The sequence below is a fragment of the Athene cunicularia genome (assembly GCF_003259725.1).
Source record: "Athene cunicularia isolate RWA chromosome 12 unlocalized genomic scaffold, athCun1 chr12_part1, whole genome shotgun sequence".
In the NCBI taxonomy this organism is placed as follows: Eukaryota; Metazoa; Chordata; class Aves; order Strigiformes; family Strigidae; genus Athene; species Athene cunicularia.
This window is the reverse complement of record NW_020799116.1, coordinates 23,537,852-23,562,764: the sequence shown is the minus strand read 5'-3', so window position 1 is coordinate 23,562,764 and position 24,913 is coordinate 23,537,852. Positions and strand designations below refer to the sequence as shown.

Genomic DNA, 24,913 nt, shown 5'->3' with positions numbered 1-24,913 from the left:
TCTAGCACATCTGGCACAGCAGCATTCAGCAGAGCCGTGACTTCATTCAGGCCATGATAGTCCACTGTCCATCTCCACTCTCCATCGGACTTTCTCACTGGCCATATGGGGCTGTTGAAAGGGTAGTGTGTTTTGCTGATGAGTCCTTGGCTCTCTAGCTGACAAATCAGTTTATGGATCAGGATTACAGTGTCTTGATTGATGCAGTACTGCCATCAGTGCATGGTTGTAGTGGCAGTTGGCACCCATTGTTCTTCAACCCTCAGCAGTCCCACAGCAGAAGGATCCTCTGATAGACCAGGCAACACAGACAGCTGTTTAATCTCCTCTCTTTCAAAGGTAGCTATACCAAAAGCCCACTGGCCTTTTGGGTCCTTAAAATACCCTCTTCTGAGATAATCTATGCAAGGGATATATGGAGCGTCTGGGCCAGTCACAATGGGGTGTTTTTCCCGCTCTTTTCCACTTAGGCTTACCTCGGCCTCCAACACAGTCAGCTGTTGAGACCCCCCTGTCACTCCTGAAGTACAGATGCATTCTGATCCTTTAAAATTTGATGGCGTTAGGGTGCACTGAGCACCAGTGTCCCCTAGAGCCTTATACAGCTGGAGGTCAGATGTGCCAGGCCATCGAATCCACACAGTCTAGTAAACTCGGTTGTCCCTGTCCTCTGTCTGGCTGAAGGCAGGGCCCCTCTGAGGTTGGTCATAATACTTGCTAACAACAAATGTGTTAGTGTGGTGTGCATGGTTTTCAGCCTCATCTTGATCACTCACTACTTCTGAATACAAACTAGAAGCTCTTCTCATAGGATCATGAGCAAATTCAATCTTTCTGCTCTGTTTGAGCACTTAATTACTGGAAACCGGAGCATCATGTCTCTTAAAAGACCCCATTTTGTACTTGTTCTTCCTTCTAACTCACATACCCACTCCTCTAGGATGTAGGTAGGTTTTCCATCTCATTTCTTCATGTCTTCTCCATAGTCACGCTGGCAATGCCACAGCTTCCCTCATGGTGTGTATTGGTTCTCTCGAGTTGAGAAACGTTGCTCCTCATAACGGAGATTCTAGTATGTGCAGGTGGGGAGTAAGACATCATCTTTAAACTGCTGGAAATCTTGAGATAATTTCTCTTCAGACACAACAATGTCTGTCTTATGTCTCACAACTCACTCAGGGATAAGGGTTGCGTGGCTATCACTGGCTCTGCCTCCTCCTCCTGTTCTTGTTCATCATCACCCTGTACACTGCGAGGGGATTTTCTTGTGTATTTCTTTTGTCTGGGAGCAACTGACACCGTCATGGGTTGGTTCTCTGGTTCAGCTGTAGTGCCTGTCCTCTGGGTTGTAGTGGCTGCAGTTTCTGTTACTGGGTTACCAGGTACAGAGCCTTTCTCTTCTTCCTGAGGGTGCTGAACGTGTTTAATAGCACTCGGTAAGTGTGGGCCAGGGCGCCCAGCATGTTGCAGTGATCTGTGCCTCTCTGAAATTACCCAGGTGACAACATACTTCTTCCAAATATTTTACTAGTTCTTCAGGATTCTGCACCTGTTCAGAAGTGAAGTTCCAATACACTGGAGGTGCCCACTATTCTAGGTACTTGCCCATGATACTCCACACCCCCAGCCACTCATAATTCTCCAACCTTGGGGTAGATTTCTAGGTGATACTCTTAAATAGTTGCTTAACCCTGAACAAAACCTGAACCACGTGGAGGAAAACACTAGCTCCTGGCAGCAAGATGACCATGTTAATGTCAATAATTCAAGGATATTTGAAATTCCTGAATTTCTCAAACACAGTTGTAAATAGCCCCAGGACTGATGACTGCATCCTGTCATAGATCAGCATTACATTGTACAGCAAAACCAAAATCTTAACCCAACTCTCATGGATGGTGAGCAACAGCATGGGAAATACATATAGCAAATGAGGTGATAAAACCTTAAGGAGCCAAGCTATTAATAAACGTGACCTGATCTGTCATTGTCTTAACCCCCTGGCCCCACGCTGGGCACCAAAAGACTGTCGTGGTTTGAACTCATCTGGTAGCCAATCACCACATGGCCAGTTGTTTACTCCTCGCCCCCCTTCCCTTCCCCCCAGTAAAATGGGGGGGACGGACAGAAAAAAAAGAAATTTATAGGTTGAATAAAAAAAATATTTAGTAATAGTAACAAACAACAGTAACAATAGTAAGTCCAAACGGGTAATACTCAGTATTTGCTCACCAACTGGTGACCGGCAGGCAGCCCACCCCCAGCAGCGATCCCGACTGTACCAGAATTACCCCATGCCGAAACTGGGAAACCAAAACGGAAAGTGAGAGAGCATGTGTCCCCTTGTATGCTGAGTGTGATGTCCCGTCGTGTGGAACACAGCAATGATCAGTCCGGACCTGGCCTTCCAGCTGTGCTCCCTCTCAGCCCAAGGAAAGTTAACTCTAGCCTGGCTGAAACCAGGACAATGGACTGAAAAACGTAGGAGAAATGTCCTTAATTAAGAGATATAATGTAATTCTTTTTCAAACTAAATTGTTTTTCTCTATCCTTTTAGGGTATAAAGCCAGCAAGCTTTGAGAAAGTTACTGATCCTGAAATTAAGGAGATAATTGGGGAGTGCATTTGCAAAAATAAAGAAGAAAGGTTTGTTTCAAGTAATCAAGTTTTGTATTAAATAATGTGTATGCAGGGATTTCAAAGCTGTCAAGATTTTTGTTCTGGCCTCTGGGTCTCCCCAGTGCAGGAGAAAATGCAGAATGGTAGTAGAAATATAAACGATTGCCTGCTTTCCTGCTATGTAATATCAGGATAATTGAATAAATACTGTTGCTGTCTTTGAAAGAGCAAGGTCAGAAAGCGTTGCTGTGGACATGTGAACTAGGTATTCTAACACATTCTGGCATAGTTGTCTATAAAATCTCACTAAGGAGGTTCTCTGTGAAGCATCAAATGTGGTGGAGGTCAACCACAAATGCGACGTGCTAGGTTCGCAACAAGCTGTTATAGCAGATTCCATGGGCTCATTAGCCTCTGCATATGAAGATAAATTGTGCCTTGTTTCTAGCTTTGGTTTTAAAACCTAATCTTCTTACACTGCTCTCTCCTAGATGAGTGTGTCTACTGTTCAGTATTTCATAACTTTCACAAATATGGGTTTTTATGGTCCTCAACTGCCTACTTAGAGGGAACCTCTTTTTTTTTTTTTTTTTTTAAGTACTCTAAGCTCAATACTCAAAAAAAGTTGAGCAAAGTGGTAATCTGCATTTCTGTGCATGCTTATGGTGTATCAATAGTGCTGAAGCTTTGTGAAATAGGAAATATCATTCTTTCAGCAGTCCTCAGTAAGACTGGAAATATGCTATGTTTTTTTGCTGAGAACAGAAATTTGTGATGGGTGAACACCAAAGATGCTGTAAATGTTTTCGCCTTTATCATCAGTTTATTTTCACAAAGCTCTTTGAAATTGCTTAAGGCTTGCGGTATTTAAATATTCTTTATATCCATTACAGATACGAAATTAAAGATTTATTAAGCCATGCCTTTTTTGCTGAAGATACTGGGGTAAGAGTGGAACTTGCAGAAGAAGACCATGGTAGGAAATCCTCTATTGCCTTAAGACTCTGGGTAGAAGATCCTAAGAAACTGAAAGGAAAACCCAAAGATAATGGAGCCATTGAGTTTACTTTTGATCTGGAGAAGGAAACTCCTGATGATGTTGCACAAGAAATGGTAAAATAAACTTCTCCTGACAAAAATGTATATATATAAGGTAGTGCATAAATCTCAAAGGACAGCAGGAATGAGTCTGGTAAAGTAACTTCCACTTAAACCATTTCAGGTGTCTAGTTTAAGCAGTTTGCATTGATTTTACAATGAGTGCTTCAAGAAAGGGGTAAACAGGGAAGAATTAATAACTGAAAAATATTGTTTACTAAGTATGAAAACAGATGCATGAAATGGCATTTCAAATAGCTTAGGGAACACAGAGGTCTCTTCTGTATTTTGAAAAATCTTTTGCCAATTTCTGTTAGCTGTTGAATGTCTTTAAATTTGTTTGGAATCTGTTTAGTTTCAGACAGCAGCTTGAAATAAATTAGAAGAGTTCAAAAGTTTAGTCACAAAATATTCTGCACTGAATTCCTCAAAACACTTCTTTCCATCTTTTGTCAGTGTTATTAAGAGGAATGTAGATTAGGAAAGTCTGTGATCAGCTACTCCATCACCAAATATAAATGGGAAACTAGACTCAAGGCCACTGCACAGAGTTATGAATAAGATTTGGATTTTTTCACATAAGTTTAACTTGATGAATCTCTGTATCTTCATGACTTGTGGCGTTTTGTTAGAAAACCTAATTTGTGTTCCAATTTTACTCTGTAGTCCTTGCACTGTACTTTAATGATTCTCACATCATGGAGACATATAATCAGTAAGCACTGACTCAAGGGTCTGAATTTTCTTGTGCTTGCAGAAATGTTCCTATTGTAATCTAAATCCCAAGGGATCCTGTTTAATGATGTAGTTATCACCACTCCTGCTTAGGAGACACTTGTTTTGGTAATGTTGCCTTACTATGCTTGGACTTGTCACCATGTGTTCCAAAATTAGTGGGAGAAATTCTGGCTCTTCTGTCTTCTTGTTGTTAGTTTGCAGTAGGTCCAATATTTTTGAGCAGTGTATTGTTACAGAACTTGTTTAATTTAAAAGCTGCTCTGGTGCACTTACTTGCTGCTATATTTTGCATTTAAATACTGATTGAAATATTTTGGAATTTTGAAGTTCTGTAGATTACGTGGTCCATAGTTGTGATATTTTGTTTTAAAGAGGAAATAATTCTTATAAAAAGGATGTTGAAATGGATCATTCCCCAACTACAGTGATACTATCCCCTTTCCCAAATAATTTTAAAACCTGTGTTTTACTATTACATTAACAGATACCTAAGTAACTGTATACGAAATACTTTCAAATTTGAGGCTGTTGGAGGGCAGACAAAGGGGGAAATTTATTCCTAAATATCTTTCTAGCCCCTAGGAATTGTGGAACACCAAAGCCATATGCTTTCATCAATTTGTGTTGCTTTATGTACTGTGGAAGAGAAGAATGCAGGAGACCTTTCAAGTATGGGGGATTATTTATCATTATTGATGGGGATTCAGTAGTCAGCCATTCAGCCTGTCCAAACAATGTGGGCAAAAGGAATTTGGTGGCTTTGCACCCTGAAGGCACCTTTCACAACCAGTGGGCACTGTAAAATAGCATGTCTTCATTAAACTTTAACTGTTCTCTATATGGAGATGTAAGAATAAGAATTGTTTAAAAGAAAGTTAATGTGGGTTTTCAGTGCCTTCTCCTTAAGCTTTGTCATGAAGAATCTACTAGATATGTAAGTTAGTACCATACACGGTTCTCTGGACCTGTGTGGTTCTTCCCTTGAGTGACTAACTCCCTTCTGTCATTAGCATTTGCTGGATCATCAGTTTGGGAATGTCAGTGAGGTCTGAGGGCATAGGCAGTGGAAAATACCATATCTATCCGCAGCTGCATTTAAGATGCTTTGCACCTATTAATTTTACACAGTGAAAATCTAAGCTGTAAAACTGCCTCGTGTTTGAGCAAGAGCAAAGAAGGAAAACCTCTAGACTTCCTCCATGTATATCAGTGCTTCCTAATTTGTAGCATATGTATGTTAAGAATGTAGGAAAAGCAGACAAATTTCTGGCAAGTCATTATTAAACTAAAATTCGTACCTTATGCTGTAGGAGATTATGCAAACAAATAACATGCAGATGAATTTTCATTTTATCTGTTGAGCAGTTGAATTCTGAGAAAGCTTGGTCCCCTTTACAGTCAAATGTGAACAGTCTACATTTGACTCAGTGATAGGCTTTTTCTTTGTAAAAGTCAATCAGTACTGACTGACTTGACCATTTAGGAGAAGTTAATTTGAGATTAAATTCTGTTAACATGTTTTCCCTCATGACTTGCTGTGATATCAAGCACAGCACTTTGGAGAACTGTGTATACTGGAAAGGTTAAGGCAATAAATTCTGATTTAGGGCTAGTATGGTTTACTCCAGTTGCATTGTTCAAAGACCTTTTTTTCATCTTTTGGCTATTCTGTTAGTCTTTCCAAAAAAAAAAAGAGGGAACCCATCTGCAGTTAAACCTGCTTGATTTTTCTCTGTGGATTGTAACTGGTGAATAAATTGACCCAGTATATATTCAGGTCTTAGAAATTGCATATTGTTGTTTTAAAATACATTAAGAAGTTTTATTCAGACACACACACACCCACACACACCCACCCATCAAGTTCTTGAGTTGCTGTTCTTGAGAAATAAATATGTAGTTCATGTTGTTTCAAACTGATATGTTTTCTCTGTCAGGAAGAGATTTGAATAATATGTGTGTGTACACATGCATGCACACCTGTGCGCACATAATCTTCCTAAGTTTGTGCCTCCTCTGTAGATCGACTCTGGATTTTTTCATGAAAATGATCTCAAGATAGTTGCGAAGTCAATACGTGACAGAGTAGCATTAATACTATGGAGAAGAGAGAGAATTTGGCCTAGGATACAGTCAGAGGAACGTCGGGACTCTGAATGTCTGGAGAAGCTGAAGGCGCCGCATGCGCAGCAGGTGCAGGTCACCTACCTTTCTCACACTGGCCACCATGTCCTGTCCGAGTCGGAGGAGCCCGAGGCGGACCAGCATCCCTTCCAGCAAAACCTGCCCACCAGCGTCACCTCTGTTGCATGTAAGTGTCATGCTGTGGTTTTGTGTGTGTGCGGTGATGCGGTGACGAATGAACATCCGGGGGTAAAAATGAATGATAATCTGAGTTTGGCAGTGAGATGACCTGCTGTGCATGTTTTTGCATAGTAGCTCTAAGAACACAAGTGTCTCGGAGATGCATAACATTTTTAAAAGAAAACACAATATTATTTGGAAATGGAAAAGCAAGGAGACATGCTGCTAGACACAAAAAAATACATCTTTTCTGTGCTAGGTGGTGGGATCAACACTAAGTTTGTGTGAAACACAATTTCAGAGCCTGCAGAAGTTGAATTGGCACCAAACTGGTCAGAGTGGCTGGTGGCTTTTTGAAATGATGTTGGCAATGTGGAGATGTTAATTCAAAATCAGACCTTGCTGAAACCAAAGCACTGCAGTTTCTTGTGTTTTGCGAGTTACTCTTGATGGCTTGTGTGGAGTTTTTTGTGAAGCAGACAAATCCATCTCTGAATGTTACATGGTGTAGTTCAAGATTTCCCTGTTTAGTGGGAAATATCAACTGGGGTTTGGTCGTGCATGTTGGGAGCACCAGCCCTTGTGTATCGACACTACAATTATTACTGGGGTCCTTTTTAGTCATGATGCAGGTGCTCTCTCTGTTCCCCTAGGCTCTCTTTTGTCCTGAGCTCATGGCCTTGAAATAAGGGAGTGGTTTGATCTTCGTTATGACAGGTCAGAGTAGGTGGTTGCTCTTGTTCGTGCAGGCCCTGGTAGCTGCAAGCCAATGATCTGCCAACTGTTTACATTCCAGCTGGGGGCCGAGTCAAGAGTGATCACTGGGCTGTTTCAAGACAGGTGGATTTACATCTCCTGTTTTAATTCCAAGCACTGATTTTGGTCTATCTCTGGATAAGAAACTACCTCACTTTGCTTGCAGAGCTTGTTTCTTCATTTTATTTCTGAGCATCAGACTTATCTCCAGCAAACAGCAAGGCGTGAGGAAGCAGGGGTTTTATTTCCCTAAAGTAACTTGTCCCTGCCTCTATCCCCTAAAATCAACCTTTGTTACTGAGTCAAGCTCTGTATTGAAATCTTAACCTAGTTATACTTTCAAACATCTTGAAGGAAATGTTGCCAGATATTTTTAGCTTGGAAGATTTGAAATTTTATGAGATTTTTTTTCTAGCCGTTTTTTCTGATAAATTCTGATGTACATATTTTGCTCCTAAACTATTATCATAATGTTTCTGTTTTACTGTTCTGGCCTTTTATGTAAGCATACTGAAATTAAAGATGCATTATCTTTATCAGAGACAGCTGCTGCTTTAATTCAGGTATTGTATAAATTGCTATACAGAGGTCTGCTTTGAGTACTGCAATAACCAAGCATGCCTCTACAGGAAAACCCTTACTAGATAAGAGAAATTACCATATTTGCATAACACTCAGAATATTGCAATATTTACAAAGCCTTTTTGCTGAAGATAAACTGATCTCATTTCATTTTTTGGATAATATACTTATTTCATGTTATCTAATTCCTTTGAGAAACACAGTAATTATGACTTCTTGTTTCCAGTGGTAAAATGAGGCTACTTGTGCTTTCCATCATTCTGTAGAAATTGAGTTGGCAGAATTTTATTTTAAATATAAACCTCCCATTTTGTTTTCTACTCTTTAACTTTTAACCAATACTTAGTATTATATGACTATTCACTGTCAGCTGTCTTTGAACATTTTCTTAGTGATGTTAGGCCTAGGACTTCTATATATTGTTCTAACAATTCATATAATAATATGAGATCAAATGTAAAAATGTAAATTAGTAACTCAATGTCTGTAATGCATGTTGTTCTATAAAAATTCTGAGACTGACTCACAGCTTTTACTTTAGCACTCTACCATCATACTATTTTTTTTTCATTTGAGGTCTTAATTGTTTGGAATAAAATGGAGGTGTGTATGCAGCAGAAATCCCAGCCGTCTTAGAACAGGGCTGTGTTGACTCTTTTTAGAAATGAGTCGAATAAACATAGAGGGTAGTTTAATTAAAAAAGAAATGGGAAAATAGTTTGTGAATGCTGAGAAGAAATGTCATCTCTGGTGCTAGTGAAAAGTAATTTATTATTTAAAAGCCACATAAGTAAAACCTTATTTGGAATATGGAAAAAAGAGAAGATGGAAAGTGTCAGAAAAAGAAGTAGCATTTAAATTCAGCTGTAATCTAATCCATTTTTTTGTAACTAAGTTTTCTTTAGTTTGAATTTTACATCTTAATTTTAATTTAAAATAAAATTAATTTACAAGACATTTGTCTCTTGGATACTTACAGCTACAATCTTGATTATCTCATTTCATTTCTCAAATGGAGACAACAGTAACTTATGCTCACGAAGAACTGGGCACAGGTACTTTACAGGCTTCAAAAGTTATGAAGAGTCATTTTTAAACCTGTACTACTCAGTGCTACAGTTTTATTTTCATTGGACAAAAGCTACAATGGTTGCCCGGTACCCATAGCTGTGCAATTCTGCAGGTTAGCTGGGCAAACAGTCTGCATGAGAAACTCCAACAGAGTTCTGAATGGTACTCCTAAATCACTGCAAACCTGCAAATTATTTTGTTATCTGCTTTTCATCTTGAGGTATTGCTGTATACTCAAGCAGGGTATGGTTTGCTGAACTAAGACATACAAGATAAAGAATTTTGTAATTTTCAGTTCTACTAATAAAAATGGTGTTAAAGTCAGTGCATCCCTGAGAGATCTAACTCTAAAAGACTCCATGATCTGCTGTGAATATTACAACTGGGTTTTCATTCCTTTCATCCTGCAAAATCTATAAACGTCTGCAATTCTTAATGCCGACCTTACACCCTTTAAAGGAAATATCAATGTGCTTAAAATATCATCGTGCACATAAAACTATGGGGTTATTTTTTGGCTTAAGAGAAGCAGTATGTGCCTTTTGTAGAAAATAACGTTTGTGTTGTGTAATTTATTTATATAATGGAAAGGGCTAAGGTAGTAAAAATGCTAATTACATAAACCAGTGTTGACCTTGCTCTTAAATCATTAAACGTTTGGAGTTGTTGAGCTTTTAATAAACAAGTATTGTTTTTTCAGCCGACAGCACATTTGACAGTGGTCAAGGGTCCACGGTTTATTCAGACTCTCAAAGCAGCCAGCAAAGTGTCATCTACTCGTCTCTGCCTGATCCAGTACCTCCTGCTATCCAACGGGTCTACAGCCCACCTCTGAGTGAGAGCCAGGCTGTGCCCCACAGCCTTCAGCAGCTGGGGCACTACCAGCAGCCCTCAGGAGTAAGTCTAAAGCTTTTCAAAATTATTTTGTGTCCTAGCTCATACTTAATGCACCATTTATATTCTTCGGTAGATAGATTCCAGGACTTGCCTTATATATTTCTCACCCCTGTTGATGGTGACTTGCTTACTAATACATTTCGAGTTGACCTGAAATATGCGCTTAGAAGATGGTGTATGGCTAGTTATATTTTCCATTCTGAAGAAATGCTTCACTGGCAGCTGTCATATTTTCAGTAAAAAAGCTTTTTATCAATCCATTGTCACAGAACTACGTTAGTAGTTTTGCAGTGATTAGTTTTAAACTCATGCATGTAGTTGAGAACTGTTCTGTTTGGTTTTGTCCATTATTGGTATAGCCACACATTATTGTTCCTTCATTCGTTCAAGAGCCTCTTAGGTCTGATATTCCTTCCACTTGTGGCAAAGGTCACACATCCAGTCACTGCCTTTCTGGCTCTGGGTTTGAATTTAATCTTGCACAGAGTCGGGGTTGTATATCCATTACTGAGGCTCCAAAATTAGGCCCTGGTAGCCCAGTCAGATATCCACACTTGCTCCTGGTTTTGTGCTGTTATGACCTTGACCAAAAGCAATTAATGGAACTACTGGTACAAGAACTAACACATGCAAGCAAACACAAATCTTCAGAAGTCCTTCAGAAACTGTGGCAGCACCATGTTCAAGTTCCAGCCTGCACCCATCACACATGACAGGCAGCGCTCACACTGCCTTTTGATGACACAGCAACCCTGTTGTGGCTTTGACCCCAAACACAACATCCCTTCCCCAGGAACTGGGAGAGGAAAACGTGTATCTGTAGACTAGAGAAGAGGCAGAAGGCACATCGCCTCTGGTGCCACTGGGGACCTCTGCAAACCCTATGGAGCTAATGTTTCCTCAACAGTCTTGTCAGACATGCCTAGTCTATGTAGATCAGTCTGGCCAAGAGCAAAATGTGTCAGAAGTCTTCATGGCTGTTGAAAGTGTTCACTCCCCAGGTAGCCAACTCCCAGAAAACTCAGTGTCTCAACCTCTTCCCCAAATAAACAGGCCATGTGGCAGAAGTTTAGACCTGCCTCTGTTACATGGATCTTTACAATACATAATTAGCCAAAAGATCAGTTCTCCCATGAGATCTGCAAGAGTTGCAGAAAATATTTTGCCTTCTGGATTCTCCAGTGGCAGAGAACCCAGCATGCTTGGACAGTCCCAGCCCTGTTGTAAAGTGTGCGCTGGCAAAATGCCACTAGTGGAGAGCAAGCTGGTGACTGCAGCTACTCTGAGCAGTGGAAGCACTTGCCTAGTAAAAATAACAGAAATGATGTGGTAGGTTAATTATTTTGTTTGTTTGTTTGTTTCATTCTATTTGACTTGAGAAGAAAAATAAAATCCAGGACCAATGTGGTTTTCCTGCTTGATCCAGATTTAACTTATGTACTTGGGACATAATTTTCCCTGGTTTTACCTTATATTTTCCAAAATGACTGCAAGAAATTATGAACTGTGTTTTGTGAATACATTGAAACATGACTCTCTTTACCTGAAGGAAAGAAATTAATCCTTGGCATCTGTAGCTAGCTCTCTCCACTGTGGAAACCACATTCTGTATGTGCATTCATCTCCTGGGATCCATCCTTCCCTGTTTCTTGTTCGCCCAAAGCACTGACTTAACCCCAAATATAGCACTCTAACAGCATATCTTGAGCAATTTTTTTTTTTTTAAATTGAGCTGTGCTGCATGCTCTTTTAGAGCAGGCTTTCTTTTCATTGATAAGTTTCATTGATTTTTACCTAAGTGCATTACTTTTTCATGATTGAGTGTTTGGAAAGATAATAACCTTTATTCATGAGCAAGATATTTCTCATAGCTTTTTATTTTCTGATGGGGTTTCCATATTTTTTTTCTCCCTGCAATAACTTAGGTAAAAAGTTCCAAGGTCTGAAAATATCAACAGACACAGGCAACAAAATTCTGACTCAAAACCTTCCATTTTCCAAGAAAAAAAAAACAAAACTGTATTTATCTGGGAGATTACCAAGACAACAAGCACATGGAGGTGTAGTAGGTTTTTTAGGCTTATGAGCCTCAGTCTGACATACTGTTTATTTTTAATTTATCTACCCTGAGATGAAACTTTAGAGAACTGATGTTGTTACAAACTTTAATTTCTATTTTTTTGTTTGTTTGTTTTCACTTCCACTGTGGTTTCATTTATTTCTTATTTCTTTGTGTTTTCTTGGCATCCACTTCAAGTAAATAACCTGCTTTTTTGGAAGAGAAAGATTCTTTATGAAATTATAAAAATCTTTGTGAAGATAAATTTCTCTTTCACCCAGTTAATGGCTTGTTGTTGTTATTGGTATATTCTCAGTCAATGTGTATGTGCTTTCAGTGTTTTTACTGGTCTCTACTTCCAGAAGGAAATGTAATGCAGTTGGTTGTCTTATTTGGAATTTGCTGACTTTTTTCCACATTTTTCGAATGATTAACTTTACATTCCTTGCAGGTAATTTTTTCATATATTTTTTCCCCCCTCTATTTTGAGCCAAGTACTGATTAGACTATTTCCTTGCAATTATATTCATGATGAACGGTTGTAGAGGCTCATATCATGAGGGTTGCTCTTCTCTAAGGCAGTGCTCTCCCTCCTGCAGCCTGGCCTCCCCACCGTTCAGGCTGCGCCCACAGTGGTGTCCCAGCGGCCTCAGCACTACCAGGAGCCAGTGATGCCGTTCCCTGTGGTCCAGCCCACCACCATGGCCTCCGTGCAGCTGGGGCAGCCGCAGCCGGTGCTGGCCGGCCCACAGGTGAGAGCCAGGTTGCTGCTGAAAAGTGCTTTCCTCAAGCCATTCCCTACCCACACCATGCCTGTGATAAGTTCGGGGTGTTTGGAAATACAGAACTGTCACTTGAGAGACTTGGGGATGGGGCAAAGGGCGCTGGGTTTAAGGGATAGAAGAGTAACGGGCTTGGAAACAACTGCTGTGTGATACCTCGGAATGTCTTGATGTAGTTTAAGACTTCTCTTAAGACTTCTTCACTGTGGTTTAACAGCATTGGCTTGAAGCCTTGCTTTGATTTCCATGTACTGTCTTGGTTCTTGAAAATCGCAGTGTTTTACTAATTTTGTGTTATTATTTGGCATCTCCTTTCTAAAAGGTTAGAAAGAGACTGTCTTGCCTGGTGTCGGTTGTCTTTGAATCCTCAGCAATGCTGCTTTTTTGAGTTGTGCATGCTTGTTAAATATAGTTCAGTATAGGCATCCAGCCAGTAGCTTTGTCTTCCAAGAGAAAAGTCTGTCTCTGAATTGTCTCCAAATAGTAATTCTTTGTGCATTTTGAAATACCGAGTTTCCCCCAAAACCTGTGTTCCCTGAAGGTATTTACAGAACAGCTCTTAAGCAGCCGCGGGGCAGATGGAAGGCTGCAGTCGCCTCCTCGTGCAGAGGTGGTGTCAGCCTCTGAGGAATGCAGCCACAGACCTCTATGACATGGTAATTTGTGGCTTATTGTTGTGATACTACCAAAAACTTGGCTTCCTTCAGTAGAAACTGTTGACAGGGCTGGGGGGTGTCTGTATACTTTGTGACTGGCATAGTTCATGCCTCTCTAAACCTTTTTAGTTACCAACATTTATCTCACAGGTTGCCTTTTTTTAACATGCTCTATTTTTCTGAAAGAATCAGTATAGGAACAATGTAATGTGGTCTCCTCAAAAAGCATATGCTTACGTGAAGTTTTGTCATATATCAATTTTCTCTAATGGGCAGGGATATTCTAGTGATTCTCAGCCAAAACTTTTATACTTATGCAGATTTACGACCTCGCCGGTTGCACAGATCTCTCTAGTGGCCTTTGGAGCTTTATGCTGACAGTTCAAAAGCTGTTGTTTATTCTCCCCTGAGTAAATGCTGCTTTGGAATAGGATATTTGCCCAACTTACTCAATTTTCACATGGCTCTACCTCACAGCGTTGCTGTCTCTTGAAATAATTCTATCCCTGACAGTAAAAGAATATAATAACTAGTCTGTCTGTTTTCTAATCTTGTCAGGAAGCCCAATAAAATACTGACTTTTTAAAGCAGTATTATTGCAGAAATAGATAAAATGATAATTTTCCTATGCAGAGCTTCCTAGAGCACCTGTGTGCCTCAGAATTACGTCTGGTGTTCCCAGAGTCTACAGGCATGATGCCATGAGCAGTCTATTGTAAATGAATGGTAGGGGAGGTCAACAAAGAATAGGAAATCAGGGTAAGAAAATTCATCTGCCAAACAGAATGAAATGTATTGATTTTGTATGAATACACACTGATGGCTCAGAGACATGGGATCAGTTGTTGCATCTCCTCATTTTTTTTTTCCCAGTTTGGCTATCTGTACATTTATAATCATAGAATGGTTTGGGTTGGAAGGGACCTTAAAGATCACCTAGTTCCAACCCCCTGCCATGGGCAGGGACACCTTCCACCAGCCCAGGTTGCCCAAAGCCCCGTCCAACCTGGCCTTGAACCCTTCCAGGGAGGGGGCAGCCACAGCTTCTCTGGGCAACCTGTGCCAGGGCCTCACCACCTCACAGGGAAGAATTTCTTCCTTACATCTGATCTAAATCTGCCCTCTGTCAGTTTAAAACCATTACCGCTCATTCTATCCCTACACCCCTGATCGAGTCCCTCCCACCTTTCCTGTAGCCCCTTTAAGTACTGGGAGGCTGCTCTAAGGTCTCCCTAGAGCCTTCTCTTCTCAGGATGAACAACCCCAACTCTCTCATTCTGTCCTCATAAGGAAGGTGCTCCAGTTTAGCATAATTTATATTGCTATTTTCCCCTCCCTGTGCCTCATCCAATTCACAAGTGTTTTGTAAAACACAAGTTGAATTTGAAATGGAGGCTTCACGAAGCTGCTTAGCTCCATGAGTGCAATTTTTTTGCTTTTAACAGTGTCCTCTTGAGTCGAAGGTGGGTTGGACAGCCTGTGTCAGCATGCTCAATGCTCAGTTATCTGTGAGCAGCCTGTCTGAGCTGCAGATTAACCCAGACAGGAATGCCAAGATACTTGAGCTGGCTTTGGGTGCTGGCAAGGTTTATTAGCTCCAGCCCAGCACACCATGTGTGTGTCTGTTCTGCTCCTGAAGTCAGGTTGGGTCTGGCAGGAGTTTCCCATGTTGCAGAGCTCGTGCTGTGGGATGAGTGGGTACCCCGATGCCTCGGGTGGCTCCATCTCAGCTACTTTGCTCTGTCTCATCACCAGGTTCAGACCAGCTCCCACTGAGCCGCTTGTTTGTGTCAGTGCTGCCATTCCCTTGAATTTAGGATTTTAATTGAGTAAATGCCCCTGCTTTCCCCAAACCTGGAATGGCAGAAACTGCAATACAGAGCCGCGTCATTGTTTTTTTCTTTAATGTGGCAAGGTGAACACTCAGGACTAATAAACGCCGCAGGTGCTGTGCAGAGCTGTTCAGTGCTGTCTTCAGCCTGTGTTGCACTGCTTGTGGCATTCGGTGCCTTCAGCCCCAGATATTTGATACCTATCGCCAAACACTTTTGTTCACTGATCCTTGTACTGCAAACTTACCAATCGTGGTTGAATTTGAGCTGTTTAAGGGTGGATGGCATCTTGCTTCCTTAATATATCTTCTACAGTTTTATTGTATTAATACCTAAAAACTGTTTGAAGAATCCTGCCTCTAAAAAAGTGTAGAGAAAAATATTATAATACTGATTTACAGTGGAAGTGGCAAAGATAAAAGATTATAATGCTTGGCTATTCATTTTAAAGTTACATTTTGACCATCGGGCATGGTGTTAGGTTCTATGTGCTGCAGAGCCAGGGTGAAGTAATCAATCCTGTGATCCCAAATAGTTCAATCCAGAGCCAACTTGGTGCCTTGGTGCCATCCTTCCAAAACAGAAGATTTTGGTGTGGTTTGGTTTTTTTTTTAGTACTTTCTAGCATGAATTAGAGTAACTGAAGAAGGAGATACTGGCAGCATGGAAAATGTGAAGGTTTGTTACTGATTATTTTCAATTTTAATGCAGCTTTTTATTTCTGTTCTACTACGTAAAATTTGGCAGGTCAGCGGAGCACTGTTTTCCCTGGAAGGGTAAAACTGCTTTTTTGGCTGCCACATTGTTACTACAGCACTTCAGAAATAACTGTGATCCAGCTTTTACTATAATTATTGTGTTTTATTCATGTCTCAGTTAATAAGTGTTGTATATTTCAATGCCTGCTACATTATGTAGTCAGCTTTTGAATGCCAAGATTAGTTAGGTATAATCTGCATAGTAGGAATCTTTGAAGTTAGTAGGTGGAGATTTTACATGGCCAACTAGAACAGTCTCTGGGACTTGAAGAGACTGAGTCATTACAAATAACCTTTCCGACACAGTTAGAACTTGTCTTTTCAGGAAATGTATCTTGCATTTAAATGTGTTTTAAACATAGGCTCTCATACAGTGTTTAAATTAGGAGCACTCTTCTCTTCTACAAATCGTCCCTACTCCAAGTGACAGCACTGTTCTGACTGTGCAGTTTGAACTAGAGAAACTGATGGCTCTGTCCAGTGAACTGGTTCTTTCATAATATACAGGCTATAACCATTGTTATTCTTTTTTTTCTTTCCTAGCAGCAACCCATATCACAGCAAGCTTCTCTGCAGCAGGTGCTTGCCAGCCAGCCAGTTTGCCCAATGCAGCCTGCAACCCATCTGTTACCCCAGTATCAACCCCAGACCTCTCAGGTGGCAGCTAGCCCTACACCACTAAAACCCCTTCAGATTTCAACTGTGCCACAGCTTCCGCCAGTGGCCCCTTCCCAGGTAATATCTTTGAAAACTGTGTGTAAATACATCCATTTGAGTAAAGCTTTCTAGCTTAATTAACATAATTTGCATTTTTTGTGTGGCTATTTTGAATGCATGCCAATTTAATTAAGAACAAGAATATAGCTTTTTCCTAATTCCTGTATATTTCTTTACTATGTGTTTTTGTTTGGTGAAGGAAAAATCTCCTTTGTGAGTAATCCTGTGTCATGCCTAGAGAACCCAATTAATGACAGTTAAAAAATTGCAATAACTGCCTTTTTTTTTTTTTTTTTTTTTTTAAAAGTTGCCCATTTTTTCTTTTTCTGAGCTCCTGACTTCACCACTTTCCCCAGCACCACATGCACCCCTCCCTAGCCCTCAGCCCTGTTTCTGTTTTCAGTACCAGGGACGGACCCTTTCCTTGGCCTGGAAGGGTTTGTTGGTGCTATTGGTGTGTTTGCTAGTGACAGCCCCATGTTGTGAAGCAGCTTGTGGCAAAGGGAAGAAGCAAGCTGCTTCCGTGATGACTGTAGTTATAGTCGGCTACATCACTGGGAGGTTTTGATTATAAAAACCCTTTTATGGGATCTTCTGTGCTGCCTTGGTTGCAGTCAGCCTGTTTAAAGGCAAGGGTTTTAAATTGTCTCCCTGAATTTTGCATGAAAGAATTTTGCATTTTGTCTGGTCCAATTCCTTTTCGTTTCTGTTAAAATGAAAGCAACTTTTAATTACTCTGTTGATTGAAGGCTGCAAGCTAGTTTTAGAAATAGTTTTAAGCTTCTAAGGTATAAAAACATCCCACTGAAATGAAGTTTTTTTTCTCTTTTACTAATGATTTAAGCATAAATCAGTTTTTATTACTGTTTATAAACCTCAGGAAATGAATGGAAGTGATTAACAAACAGACATAATTATCATCATGGTACAGGTGATTTTTACATACTTGTATGGCAAATGAAACTACTTTGTACTATCAGTGAAAGCACTTGCAATTTATGTGATATTATATTTTTTTCAGATTCCTCAGTTTCCTGTCATTCCTGCAATTACTCCTCTGGCAGGACTTGACAGCCTTCCTCCAAACCTCTCTGACATGCCTGCTGCAAATGTGCCCCCCATACCTGCTCCCTCTCAGTATTTTGCTCCCGCTGTGATTTTACCCAGCCTCCCCATGAACCCCACTCTGCCTATGGCACCAAACTCCCCTGCCCTCCCCATGCAGGCAGTCAATCTTCCTCATACCACCGTGGCTTCTTTGGTCTTGCCCTGCCAAACGATAGTGCCAAATATGTCAGCTGCTACGATACCGTTGCTAGCCGTGGCTCCGCCAGGAGTGCCGGCACTGCCACCGCACCACGGGGTGCCCCAGCTCCCCCAGCAGCAGATGTACCAGCCCACCTTCCAGCAGATCATTCAGAGCGAAGCGCCCTCTCCCCATCACACGCAGAGCACGCAAGCAGTGTCCCAGCCGCAGCAGCCTCCACCTCCTCAGTCCCTTCAGCCAAGCATAATTCATCCTTCCGAGCAGACTCTGGCCGCGCCTGGGGCTGGTCACCAGGTAATGCACTGGGTGCGGGGCTGTGTCGGTGCTGGACCCTAGGGTGGCTGCTGAACGCAGGCGTTCCTGGAGCTTGCTCCCCTGTAAACACGCAGTGGGGAGGTTTTTTTCCCTTGGTCTGAAGATGTTTTGTTAACGCCTTGACCTTGGTCCTGGAGGTGGTTGCTCAAGCTCTAAAGTTGGGTGGAACAGGTGAGGTCTTAATCCAAAGACAGGTGAATATTGAGGGCCTGTAGGGAATAATCTTGCAGGCTTTGGAAAGTGAGCAGATGAGCATTTTTGAAATCCCTCTTCCTTCTCCCATCTCAAATATGGAAGAAGTATGAGCTGTCATTCCCCTGTGACAGGCGGAGCCATGGCAGCATTCGCACAGCCTTGCTGATGCCTTTACTCCGGGCTGCGCATGATGTGTAGGCTGTTGTGTTCTCATGGCAAAATATGGGTGAGTTGGCAAGAGTTATAGAGTTGTTTTGACGTAGAACTGCTTTAAAACAGTAAAGGGAAATGGCCATTCATTATCAACTCCAGAAAACTGCATGCAAGAGGTCTATCAGACAAGAATGAATTCTAGCTGCAGACCCTTTCCACCTTGAAAGAAATGAAGCAAAAAATGGAGCTTCTAATATTAGCGCTGTCAGCAAGAGAACTGGTTCAGGACTTGTTGACAGAGTCTGTAAATACTTCTATTGCCACATCTGTGATATGACAACATGAAATGCAGCCTGACACAAGCAGGAGAAGACACTAAATCTGTTAATAATAGTATTCTTGAAAAATCTGTGTTCCACTATATCACTTTGCCATAACATATTAAAATTCATAACATCCCATTTCGACCTGCCGTATCATGGCATCTTCAAAGTCGTACATCATTTTAAAATTTCTCTCCAACCGTATATTTGGTACAGAAATACTGTTTGTGAAAATGCAGGCAACACAGAGCCTGAGACAGTTGCTGCTGAGCTTGTTACCACAGTGTTTCCAATGGCTTTAGAGGGATTTGATTCAGGCCCATTATGCACAGCAAGTATGGCAAACACCAGAACTGGAGAACTGATATTCTCAAACTGTTAACATGGTCATTATCTATCAAATATGTATGAAAGAATTGCGTAGTAATATTTTTAGGATTTTAAAAAAAAGCTATTACAAAATGGACAAGTGTAGAGGAATATTCAAACAAACAGTGGTCTACATTTTGAAGTACTTTTAATGGAGAGGTATTTTTGTAAATAAATGCTTTCCAATGCATTGCTGTTTTGGCAGTTGGTGTTTAGCACCTCTGAGTTTAGTTTTGCCCAGGTAAATTATACATTGAAACATTTTGTGAATTATTCTAGTTATAGATTTTTTGTAAAAAAATTTAAAAATCACTGCTCTTCTGCAATGTACACCACAGTTGCTATTCTAGCAACCTCCACTTAGGCAGTCGTGTAACTGTTATGTGTTGCAAAGCACATCGTGTCTTTATTTTTATCCACACTAAAACCTGGAATAATAATTTTGGCTCATATCCAGAATCTGCAGAGAACATGCAGTAATGAAACTGTGTGGCCTAGTTCTCATCTGAGTCTTGATTTTTTTTTAAAGAATATATTCTCCAAATAGTCTAAATCTCTAGGTGATTATACTTTAAAAAAAAAAAAAGTAAGTAAAAATTAAGCAGAGCTTTTACCTAAGCCTAAGTCGTAAAAAGCCTTTTTTCATCCCTATTTTCCTTTCTTTCCTTTTTCCTCTTCACACAAGCTCAGTCCCCTTGTAAAAATATATGATGTACCGAAAAAGGAGAATGTTCTGTTCTTAAATGTACAGCTCAAAAGAACTGTTATGCAGAATAGTAACATAGTCTCTAAGGTAGCTGGCATCTAATCTCATCGGTCCCCGTTCCCACAGAGTGCTTAGGCACACAAGTTATTTTAATGCACTGAAGAAATCTTCTGAGATACATGAAACTTCCTCTGTGTGTGTAACACAAGGAAGTGTTTGCAGGGTTGGGGCCTTGGTACTTAGCATGTCAGGCGTTATTGTGTCTTAAGTGTTTAAATGGAAAACAATGTGTTCTGTGAGTAAAAAAAGAGTTGACTGTGTGGTCTATACCAACTACTGGTTCTACATATGTAGCAGACTTAAAAAAAAATCCTAGTTTAGGTTATGGGTAGAGTATCTTTTTCTCTTTGTGGACATTGTAATAGTCTCATTGAAAGCAGAGCAAACTATTCAGGACAATGAATTTGTAGTCTAAATTTTAATTTCTTAACAAAATATGGCTTTGTTTCTACAAATTAAATAGCACCTGAGCAATACACAAATTGTCATAATTATATAGGAAAAATCCTTAGGTTTTTATTTGGCCATTTGAAAGCAATTTTAAACTCTTAAGTAGTTACCTTTCCAAGCAGAGACCACACAAATACAGTCTTGCTACGGAATTATAATCCTTTCTCTCAACTCCAGTGGCTTTAATACCTTGTCATGTAAATCACAAGCACTCTAAGTAGAGAATTGTTTTAATAGCTGTCTGTTGTGTTACAGCAGATTACTGGACACACTCAGTACACTGTGGAAGCTGGAGCCCAGGTGCCCGTGCTGCCTGTGCAACCTTCGATAGTCATGTCACCACCTTTGCAGTTGCAGCCTGAACTGTTGCCTCCCCGCGTCGCTCCAGAAGGCATTTCACAGATTCATGGCAGCCTTGCTACAGCTAGTCCGTCCATCCCCATAGATCATTGTCTGCCTCTTCAGCCTTCTGGCCTGCTTCAGCTTCAACCCGATCTTGCCCCGCCGCTGGGTCAGCAGGTCCCAGCTCCCTGCTCAGCTGTCCAGGCAGAGACATCTCAAGAGGTAGAGCCATTTCCTCTGAAGTAACTTGCCAGTCTCACCCTTAACCTTCTTACTCCTTTGTGAAATAATGGGCTTATTTCACAAGGGAGATTATCCGCTCTCACCATATAGAGCTGCTTGTCCTAGATGCTAGCAACTCTGGGTCAAACAATAATCGACTATTTCAAATGAAGCTGGAAACTACATGTTGTACCTTGTGAAATGTCTTCTTGAAGTAACGAGGCAGTAGGACTAAGTACTTCTTTGTCCGTAGCTGGGCACAAACACAGAGATAGAAACGACTTTCTTTTACGTGCCTTGGGTCAGTAAGAAGTTGTTCTGTAGAGTTTCATCCATGTTTTGTCCAGTCTTGTTTTAAATGTCTCAATTACTTGTGCAACCTGCCATCGTTTGCCTTAAGAAACTGCTTCAATCTGATTATTCACTGTGTAAAAGCTCTTCATACTCCTCAGCTTGAGCCTTATTTCCATTTCATTTAGCATCGTATCCTCCTGTATTGCCTGAATTCTAGTCTAACCCTGGGATTTTTATTTCTTCAGCTATTTTTAAGCATTTTCAATTCTCAGCGATCATATAAGCAAAATATATTTAGTTTTCTTTATAAAACTGTCAGCTCCTCCTGTCTGCTATTTTGACTTTTCTTTCCACTCCCATAATTGTTTAACCTTCCCTCTTGACAGAATGTCACAGAACATTTCCTTCTCTTCAACTCTTTAATATATAACCATAAGCAAACCAAAATAAAGGTTTTGGCACTTGTACCAGATTTCAGGAAATAAGTCTATTTTGTTCTCCACTTCTCAATGGAAATGTCCCTCAGCAATTCTGCTTTCAGCATTGTTCTTCTTGAGGCTCTCTGTTCTGAGCTACCTTTTCTCCCGAAGTAACAGTTTTCATCTTTTGAAACCGAATCTCTTTTGGTTTTACCCATGCTTTCCATGCACTTGTCACATGCCTTGACTACACAGTACACCCTACAAATTTCATTAGAGGTACAGCTTAACTCCTCTTCCAGAAGATGTCCAGTAAGGATACTGCTAACACTGAAAGTAGATTCTAGTTCCCCATTTTGCCTGTCCTTCTAGTGGCAGCCTAATTCTTGTCAAATAAATATTCATACTGTGATGTAGGACATTTTCTGCTGAATCTCTATATCCTGTAGGTTAGATACAGCAGAAATGGTAGAACCTGTCTGTAGTACTTCACTTGCAGAAGCCCCAGGTAAAGCCTGGCTGTGTCAGGCATATCCCTTACTCAAGGTATTTCTTCTCCAACTGCCTTTTTTCTGTATGCGCAGCTCATGTCAGGTTCAGTGCTGATGCGAGAGCTACAGCCTTCAGTGCAGGGTCCATCCTGTTAGAGGTTCCAGAAATATGAACAAACCTCGTTGTTGTGCAGTGTGATATGGGGGATACAAGTTGTCCTATAGTACCTGAGAAATCCATGCTCACTGAGGCACATGTGTGTACTGTCACTTTATCGTATCCCTGGGAACATTTAACCACTGTTTGCTAACTTCATTCTCATATTTCATCTTTAAATTAACTCCCTTCTCTCTTTGAATTTAAGAAATCAATCCGATATCATAGCATGGTCAAATTTGTTCCCCATGCTGACTTTATGACATATATTGCTAAGGTTTTCTTGGGTGTAAGAGGAGTTTCATATCTGTATATATTTGACACACTACATTTTGTTGCTATTCTGCCATAATGTTTTTATCTCTTTTGTTTAAATGTGTGGCAGTGCTCACAACCAAACCAATCTTAATTGATCAGGCAAATGAAATTTTGTAAAGCACTTGATCAAGTGCAGTACTGAAATTTAGATACATTATGTCTGTGTTCTCACTGTTCATTAATTTTACAGTTTTATTAAATTGCAGTCAAGCTTGGCATGGCATATGTGTGGCATTATAAGCAGTGAGTGGGGTTGGCTGGTTAACCACTAAGCTTTTAACTCCAGTCTACCAACTGCTTTGGTATTAAGATATAGTGATGACAGTCAAGGGGCTTGTTTCTAGCTGTTTTTATAGGCATATGTTTGTAAAAATATATATAAATACATATAAAATTATATATAATTATATATATTTAGGGTGTGTGTATATCCATGCACAGGTGTGTTTGTAAGTTGGTTACAGTGGAGCCAGTAGCATGGTCATCACAAATCCTGTGAAAGCAGGTCTGCCTGATGCGAGTCACACTATCGACATCTGTCCTATAGCATTGCAACCAGTGAAAAGGAAAGCTTTTAGGGAAAATTTCTATTTTGTAGAAAGCCAGAGGACATTATATGAGGGTGGTGTTTTTAAATGATGAATTTTCATCTTTTATTTATAAATTGCCCAGAAATTTTCACAATAAGCCAAATAAAATGAAAATACTTAACACATATCAGGAAACTATACAAAGCAACAAAGCAAAATACCTTGTACTTTATATCCATTCAAAAATAAAATTAGTTAGGTGCTGACATGGATTTGTCCTGCAATCAAGTTTTTCCATCGTGGTGAGAACAGTTTTGTTTCTTTCACCACCTCTTCTGCTTTAGAGACAGCAGAAGAGAACTAGCAGATTAATGGCTCTGCCTTAAGAAGTGGTTGTGCACAGATACTGATGCCTTAGAAGTAATGTCGGGAGGGTAAAATGGGACATTTATTTTTTTCTGAGTTCCAAGAATTGGTTAAACAGAATGGTTTAGGATCACCAGTGTCTCAACAGCAAAAGCTTTCTTAAAGGTGTTTTTCATCTGCCAATACAATGCATTTACTTAAATTACTTTTTCTTCCATTTTAGGAGCAGGCAATACAGGACAAACTTCAAACTCTGTCACAGAGCTGTGAAAGGTATCATTATAATCTCTTCGGCATAAGAAATGTTTTCTTTCTGGAGGCTGTTTTTCCTCTCTCTTTACAAGGCTGGGCCAAATGCCTGGCTTTTGCCTTGGCTGAGAGAAGAGTAGCAGGAGCTGACCAGGAGAAGATGGAAGGTGCACATCTAAGGAGAAAGCTGCAAATGTGCTGTGTGCAGTGCGCCTGTTTTGACTCCTCCAACTCTTAATTCTTTAGTTTGGGTGCTGTATCATGTGTGTACAACAGCTCTCATTTCAGAATGTAACTTCTCTTTTTGTTAAGATAACTGAAGTGGTACAGTCCCTGATTTTGATGATGTTGAATCAGTATAAAAACACACTGTGCTAGTATAATTGGGTATGCCTGTACCATCTTCTGTAATAATCTTTCCCTAGGTATGTTACTGGAAATGGGTATCGGTGAGAGTTGTGTGTTGAGCTGCTCAAAGGTATTGTTACAAGTGTTAGAACATGCGGCCAAAGCCTGGTCTGTGGTTTTGCAGTACACAAGGTAACGCTCGAGCCTAGTTAATGCTCATGACAGAAGTAATGATAAATAACCAGGTCCAGCTCAGCACTCCTCAGAAACAAAGCAAATTTCAGTTTTTGCCATCCCTTATCTACCTGTTTCTGTACTCAGAATCAGAAGGGGAAGTAGCAAGGTTTAGAGGAAGCAGTGAAGAAGAGCTGTGGAGAGGAAGGCTTACTGCTGGGCTGCAGAGGGGCTGAGCAGGGGCAGTGGTTGCTGGTTTAGGGGCAGGACTGCCCTCCCCAGGCATCTGCTGCTCC

General features: G+C 40.5%; 1 protein-coding gene across 12 annotated transcripts in view; it reads left to right on the top strand.

Annotated features, from left to right (window-relative positions):
* Positions 1-24,913, top strand: part of WNK2 (WNK lysine deficient protein kinase 2) — a 79,483-nt gene that overhangs the window by 16,260 nt on the left and 38,310 nt on the right. For 8 of the 12 annotated variants that reach the window (XM_026857755.1, XM_026857759.1, XM_026857753.1 and 5 more), the window contains exons 4-12: positions 2,558-2,646; positions 3,513-3,732; positions 6,478-6,766; positions 9,869-10,065; positions 12,724-12,876; positions 16,696-16,887; positions 17,891-18,430; positions 20,963-21,271; positions 24,070-24,119. In XM_026857755.1, coding sequence (XP_026713556.1) covers positions 2,558-2,646; positions 3,513-3,732; positions 6,478-6,766; positions 9,869-10,065; positions 12,724-12,876; positions 16,696-16,887; positions 17,891-18,430; positions 20,963-21,271; positions 24,070-24,119 — 2,039 coding nt within the window. The remainder of the gene's footprint in view (positions 1-2,557; positions 2,647-3,512; positions 3,733-6,477; positions 6,767-9,868; positions 10,066-12,723; positions 12,877-16,695; positions 16,888-17,890; positions 18,431-20,962; positions 21,272-24,069; positions 24,120-24,913) is intronic. The other 4 variants (XM_026857750.1, XM_026857752.1, XM_026857756.1 and 1 more) reach the window with 4 other exon arrangements.